The sequence below is a fragment of the Alosa pseudoharengus genome, unplaced genomic scaffold (genome assembly GCF_046254945.1).
Source record: "Alosa pseudoharengus isolate Yale_2024_CS ecotype anadromous, Long Island Sound unplaced genomic scaffold, YU_APseudo_1.1 YU_APseudo_1.1_scf_12, whole genome shotgun sequence".
NCBI lineage: Eukaryota > Metazoa > Chordata > Actinopteri > Clupeiformes > Clupeidae > Alosa > Alosa pseudoharengus.
The window spans coordinates 32,884,984-32,892,483 of NW_027468587.1; the positions used below are offsets into that span (position 1 = coordinate 32,884,984).

General features: G+C 51.0%; 1 protein-coding gene across 1 annotated transcript in view; it reads right to left on the reverse strand.

The window, feature by feature from the left end:
- Positions 1 to 7,500, reverse strand: part of vps13b (vacuolar protein sorting 13 homolog B) — a 330,552-nt gene that overhangs the window by 134,569 nt on the left and 188,483 nt on the right. Inside the window, exons 29-31 of the mRNA XM_076281294.1 lie at positions 5,791 to 5,905; positions 1,821 to 1,962; positions 366 to 843 (exon numbers count right to left, since the gene is read on the reverse strand). Of these exons, the coding sequence (XP_076137409.1) occupies positions 366 to 843; positions 1,821 to 1,962; positions 5,791 to 5,905 (735 nt within the window). The remainder of the gene's footprint in view (positions 1 to 365; positions 844 to 1,820; positions 1,963 to 5,790; positions 5,906 to 7,500) is intronic.

Genomic DNA, 7,500 nt, shown 5'->3' on the forward strand with positions numbered 1-7,500 from the left:
TGGAGGGGTACGTTGCATAATCATGTAATAGTGAGTTGTGTAATGGCCTCCTCACAGACTGTCCTTAAGCCTTACCTACTCAAGGAGCACAAGCACACATACAAACGCTTTTATCTCTTCTGCATATCACGTCATTTGGTAACCAACAAACTTTCCTGCACACAAGGTTTTTTCAAAAACGTGTACTGTACATGCGAGATGTTGCATGTATTTGTATGTGTAAAAGGATGTGTGTGTGTACATGAATAGTATGTATATGTATATGGCTATGCATAGGAATATGAACATGCATCCATATGTACAGTCTTTGTATGCATATGTAAGCTGTATGTATGTATGTCTGTTGTGTGTGTATGTTGCCATACCTGTGTCTGTGGGGCAGAAGATGCGGATGATGCTGGTGTTGACGTAGATGAGAGGCAGGCTGCTGGAGGTGAGGGTGTGGCTACGCATGGGCTGCCCCGCCTGCCTCCCTCGCTCCCTCAGCGACCGTCGCCGCGACGACGGCTCCGGCGCCACGCGGAAGACCCCGGCGACGGCGGCCAGCAGGGGGCAGGAGAGCACCAGGTCGAAGGGCTGCGCCGTCAGCAGGATCTCGTGCAGGTGCTGCGGCGAGCCGTCCACCATCGGCATCGTGCCCGGCGCCGGCGGCACGCCGGCCATCTGACCCTCGCCCAGGACGCCTCCCACGCCGAGGCCGCCCATCACCAGGCCGGCCCGAGGGGCACCTCGCTCCTGCCGCGCGGTCAGCTTGTGGCGCACGTTGCGCGTCACGGCCTGTGTGTAGGTGACGGACAGGAAGCCATGCTGCTGGTGGGACACCTCCAGGGCCTTGGCGGCCGTCTGGACAGGAGGGAGGGCACAGGGACAGGAACATGCCTATCATTTCATCACGGCCTGCTGCTGTGGCAAACTACTATCATATGTCCCTGTAACTGAGTTAACCAATATAAAGCTGTGCAGAAAGATAACGCTAACAGTGGTCATTAAGGGCTGATTAACTTAACTGACTTTAAATTAAAATATTCTTAGAAGACACCTGGGAAATGTAAGTAGTACAAATATGAGGGTGTGATTTTAATTAAGTCATTTAAAGACAACAGGTGTCCTCTAAATGTCAGTCACAGCAGAGGTTAAGTAAAGATTGCTTAGGCTGATTTTCTCAGCACTACTCAAAGCTGGGAGCATCTTTAAATCTATTAAGTCTGAAGAAAAAAAAACTACTGAGAGGAACAGGGGAGCACAAATAGCCTTGAACATGAGTAGATTATTCTGCCAGAGCTTTCATTAACCTTCTGGGGGCCAAGAAGAGATAGCGGAGCCTGGAGGGGAGGTCAGGACAATTTCACTTGTCATGTGTGACGACCACACAGGGAGCCTGAATCTTTTGCCCGCTGAGGTTTAAAGGTATTTTAAATTAAAAGCCAAACACATTTCTTTTTTTCCCTCTGGCTTTTCTGCAGCACCTCCATTTTTGCGTGCAATTTTCATTTTAACATCTGCTGATGTTTGCACGGAGCCAAAATGCTGCCGCTGTTGCAGCGGAGGTTAACAGAAAACATCCAGTCAGGAGAGAGAGCGTGATTACTTCTTGGAGGGCTTCTAGTGCCGTTGGCTCCCTCTCCGCTCTCCCGTCTTTGACGGATCCCCTCTTGAAGCACTTAAGTCAAAAACGCAGGGGAGGAGTTAGCATGAAGGTGGCCAAAGTTAATGGAAGCTCTTTAGCTGGGTAGTTCATAGCAAAAGAAGCAGTGTGGTATGTTTTTTTGGGTAATGTTTGCAGTTTTTTTTTTGTTTGTTTGGTCATGTTTGTCTCTTACAGGAGGAAAAAACCCAGAGAAGTGGTTGAAAGGGTCCTGCTTGCTGACGGGGCGGACCAGCACAGTGCGTCTGTTCAGCTTGTCAGTGCAAGAGAGGACCACCCCACCGCAGAGGCCCCCGCCACTGGACCTCTCCTCTGGGCTGAAGCGCAGCAGAGAGCGGTGGGGAAGAAGGGGGGGTAGCACACAACAGGAGGAGAAGCATAACAACACACAGACAGAGAGAGAGAGAGAGAGAGAAAAGACATGGGCCAATCAGTTTGGAATCATAAGTGGGGTCACTGATTGATTTCAACTTTTTGTCATTTTTGGACAAGGTGGAGAAAAAAAAACAGAATTAAACAAAATGAAACAGATTTCAGCAATTGATTGGTGCAGCATTATTGGGAAGGCAGAATTGGTGGGATTGTGGCCTTATGTTGCAGATACCTCTTCAGTATTTTTCAAAGTGAGGATACTTTGATTCTCAGGCAGCAACTAGTCTGCATCTGATCTTGATCTGGTCCCGATCACAAGATCAACACCAGATCAGTCCCAGAATTCTTTGCTACTGGGGTCAATCGGATCCTTTGGAGCGGGCACCACAATCATAAGGCCACTCGCTGCACCTCTGACCCCCACTGCAGAGATCACACGGAGCCACAGAGGAAGCCCTAATCCACAGGTCACACACACGCTCCTCTCAGCTGATTTCAGAGGGCGTCTTGGCCAGTGACAGGAACTGGAGAGATGGATTGGACCCACAGCTCAACCAAACACACACACACACAGGATTACAAACCCACTGAGGTTGCCAAATCATAATAATATATGGGCTGAATTACCAAGGAAATTTGAATGGCCAAAAAAAATTGACCATTTGAAAAGAATTAATCAAAATGTCCAAATCACAAATAAGTCATGAGTTGAATGAAAAAAAGAGAAATTTGGAGTGAGGCTGTGGGTCCCCTTCCTATCTCTCCGGCCTGAGCAGAGACCAGGCAAGGTTAGCAGCGGAATCAACCGGATCGTTCTGGGCCACTCGGAGAGGAAGCTCTCACCACAGCTTTCTCCTTGCATTGTAGAATGACGCCTTCAAAATGGCCGGCATGCTTGCCCTCACCAGGCCTGGAAGACAGAAGGTTGCCATCCGCATGTGGACACATTGACATTGGACCTTCAATAGATACCATACCATACACAGCAGCCTGCCATATTTGAGTGCAAGCTTTCTGAACGCAGACCAATCCATAAACAGATTTCTTACATTATAGGGTGAAACAGTCGACAGTTAGAAATGAAAATGGTCCATTATGGAGATAGATTGATGAGTTCATTAACCCTGGGTTGAAAAAGCTTGGTGATTATTAACCTCCAATCCAGTGTATAATTCGTATGAAAACATTTTTCAAAATTCTAACGACATTTTGCTATGATATCAGGAATCCATCCAGGTAAATAAAATCAGCTTGAGAGCCCGTTGTACGTGAGGGGGAACCGAAGACATTTTTACAGGCACTTAGGCAGTGATTGTCTTGGGCAGCGCTCCACCACAGCATTCATTCCTGGCCATTAACGGCCTTTAAATTTGATCTACGAGCCGCCCTGACATCTTCATTTATGGGAGGAGGTGGTGACGAGATGACTGCTGGCCTTACGAGGTTGACGTGTCAGTTTTGGGGGGCCTCCCACTGGTACCTGAGGATGTGGAGGGGAGGCCCCGGATAAACCCCAGCTCAGCAGGGGCCCACAAATCGGGGCCATCAGAAACCACAGCTCCCTACGGGCCGTGTGGTCAACCTCCACTACGCTCAGCTCCACTCTTCCCATACACATCCGCACCAGAGAGACAGATCAATAAACCACCAGAGAGGAGGAAGAGAGAGAGAGAGAGAGAGAGAGAGAGAGAGATAGATGGGGAGAGGAGAGAGCAAAAGAGAGGGATGTTATAGGGAGAGAGGGTGTGTGAAGGAGTGACAGAGAGGGGGAGTCTTAACGCATGCCCCATATAGAAGCCTGAAGGCTTTCAGCCTCACAGAACAACTTAGTCTTGTCCAGTACAGTAGAACTGGCACGGCATGGACAACACCAGGGATATCTGAGTGACTCTGTGATGATGCTGGAGTGAGTAACATTGAGTAAGGTTTAGCGGGGCTGAAGGAATGGCTGTAATCTCACCTCACCGTCCCACCCCACAGCTGACAGTCTGGCCTACATGTATACTGAGCAGCTGGGAGGTATCAGCTTGAGTTTTGGGTGAGCCCCTCTGCTGTCACCCGTCGGCTCCCAAACCCCACACACACACACACACACACACACACACACACACACACACACACACACACACACACACACACACACACACACACACACACACATCCCTCCTTTTCTGCGTGTCAGAGCGTTTAGTGAGGAATCCACAGTGAGTGCCAGCGAGGTCTGTGCTGTGCGGTCGCACTCGCAGCCAACCACCCACCCCATAACCCGGGTCTGACCCCCCCGCGCAATCAGGCCTGTATTTATTTTGATTATTTATTTTATTTATTTATTTGTTCATTTGAACCACACTATCCAGCCTGGCTGGATGCACATGCATCTGTGCGTGAGTGTCGGTATTTGAGTGAGAGAGTGTGAGAGTGTGAGCATGTGTGTGTGCCTGTGTGTGTGTGTACTGTATGTGTGTGTGTGTGTACTGTATGTGTGTGTGTGTGTGTACTGTATGTGTGTGTGTACTGTATGTGTGTGTGTGTACTGTATGTGTATGTGTGTACTGTATGTGTGTGTGTGTGTGTGAGTGTGTGTGTGTGTGTGTGTGTACTGCATGTGTGTGTGTGTGTGTGTACTGCATGTGAGTGTGTGTGTGTACTGTATGTGTGCGTGTGTGTGTGTGTACTGTATGTGTGTGCGTGTGTACTGTGTGTGTGTACTGTGTGTGTGTGTGTGCATACTGTGTGCGTGTGTGTGTACTGTATGTGTGTGTGTGTGTGTGTGTGTGTGTGTACTGTATGTGTGTGTGTGTGTGTACTGTATGTGTGCGTGTGTGTGTGTGTGTACTGTATGTGTACTGTATGTGTGTGTGTGTACTGTGTGTGTGTGCGTGCAGCTTGGCGTGAGAGCTGCATGCTGGCAGACGGCTGGGTGTAATGTTGTGTCATGTACTAGAATGTAATGCAACATAATGTACTGTCAGGCTGGGTTTGGTTGGGCTGGGTTGGGTTGGGGCAACTCGGAGTCAACTCGGGTCGGGTCAGGTTGTTTGAGGGAGCGAGCGAGCGAGCGAGCGAACTCTCCGTGAGCTTGTCCGCCAGCCCGTGCTGGCGCTGATGCCAGTCCAGGGCTATTAGTCACGGCAGCTGTGTTCTCTCAGCGTGTGACCGAGCCACCGGCCAGCCGGCCCGGCCGGCACCGTCAGGCAGTGACAGAGGTCCTGGCAGGGGGACACTGGCACACGCGGACCGCTCGCCCGCTCTCTGCCCGGCGCTCTCCCAGGCTCCGTGTTTACCGGCGTGGACACAGGCTGACCTCATGGGGGAGAGAGCATGACTGGAAGTCAGCAGATCTGACTGGGGGCAGAGCTTTCGTCCAGGGCCGCTGCTGCATGAGGTTACGAGGAAGTCTAGTCTACACTGCAGAGCCCAGGTGGCCTGCGGTTCTTCTGGAAAACACTGCATTCGTTAATAACTGGCCAGATTTTCCAATGGGCAAAGCCATAAAGGCACCTGCATCCTGGTCAGCACTGTCGGAAAGTGGCATGACTAGACTGCCACTAAGTTGGCGGCTTTGATCACACTTGGCTTGCGGTGCAGTCAAATCTGGAGAGTGGGGAACCTTCTTACTATTCCCCGTGTCTCAAGACATGTGAGGGGGGGGGGGTTGTTGGGCTGGAAAACATTCCCTCTCCTTAACCAGGAGAACTCCATCACTAGCCATCCATCCAGCCAGCGCTCCATCGGTTGGACTGGCTGTGAACAGCCCTGCCCGTTCCCCTTACCTGGTTTTGTAATGGTCAATGTTGAAGCTGCCCACTTTGCACTTGATTTTGGTGTAGACGTCCTGTACGTCCACCGAGGCACTGAGGTCCTCCAACTCACTGATCACACAGATCTCTGCAACAGCAAACACACAAGAGAGAGAAGTGGTCAGTGAACGGAGGGACAATGCAACTCCGATGCTGCCCATACCCAAGGTCACCCATTTCATTCCCAGCACACAGAGGTCCTGACACCCGGGCTATACTGGGTCCGCAACTGAAGCGCTCCGTTCGCGAGGCGTAAAAATAGTTTTCGAAGACTGGTCTAATTTCTCCAAACGCACGCCGCCACTATCACACTTGGTGTAGCCAGTTCCACTGATTTTAGTGGCAGCTAATCATCACGCCAGACGCGGCGCGAACAGAGCGCTTCAGTTACATGCCTGGCAAAGCCTCCCTGGAAGTCTTAACAAAATGTGTATTATCTTTATTAAGACAGCCTCTGCTAAATGGGACCTAATATATGTAGGACTCCAGGAACCAGGAGATCTTTCCATCATCCATCCATGTAAACCTCAGCAGACCTTGAGGCCAGGATAGACCATGAGACCATCATAGTGATGCAACTGCTTTTTCCGTTGTATGCGTTCATTTTTATGTAACAAATGTGGTGTTTCTGCAGTGGTGTGTGTGTGTGCGCGCATATGTCTCTGTCTGTGATCTCTCACTCTCAAACAAACACACACACACACAGACAAACTTGTCTCTGTCTAACACGTGTTCCTGATGCCACCCCTCTGAGCTGCAGCTGCTGGAGCAGCGGTGAGGAAGACTGCGTGGTGAGCACAGGTCTCTCCTGCTCCTCCCCTCTCCTCTCCTCCTTCCCTCCTGTCTGTCTAATCAACACCAGGCCCGCTGCAACCCCTGAGGACACACACACGTACCCCTCCATCCACACACACACGCACACACGCACACACACGCACACACACACACCAACGTTTTGCCGGTGTGCCTCGTCACCCGCCTGTCAAACATCCCGGCCGCTGTGCCGAGCCCGTGCTGCCGTTGCCGAGCGCCGCGGGGCAGCTGCCGCTTTGGCCGGTCAGAGGGGGTCACTTCCTGTTATGCGCCCGGCGATACATCCGCTCCGCTCGGCACCACACCGCGTGCGCGGGTCTAGCCCCCCGACCCCCCGAGCCGGCCCGGTGCATTGTGGGAGAAAACAAACCCCCTGACCCCTCCTGCCTGACGGTGAGGGAGGCCTTTGTGTGGAGCGCCGTGCTGATTCAATTTCCCCTCCCCGGGCCCTGACCCCCACCCTGCTCACACATCTCATCTCATCTCATCTCATCTCATCTCAAGGCCTCAGCGCCAGCGCTTGCTTGCTTGCTTGCTTGGTGTTTTATTTTTTTGTGGTTTGCAGAAGCTTCACGTAAGAAGGGGGTGTGTGTGTGTGTTGGAAACAGGGTGTAGAGGTGTGTGTGTGTGTCTGTGTGTGTGTGTACATTTCGTTATATGTGAGCATGCGTGCGTGTTTGAAATAGTGTTTGTATGAGTGTGTTTATTGTGTGTGTGTATGTGAATATGTGTATGCGTGTGTGTGTGTGTGTGTGAGAGAGTGAGTTAGTGAGTTAGTGTAAGACAGTGTGTGTGTGTGTGTGTGTGTGTGTGTGTGTGTGTGTGTATGTGTATGTGTGTCAGAGGGAGTGATTGTAAGACAGTATGTGT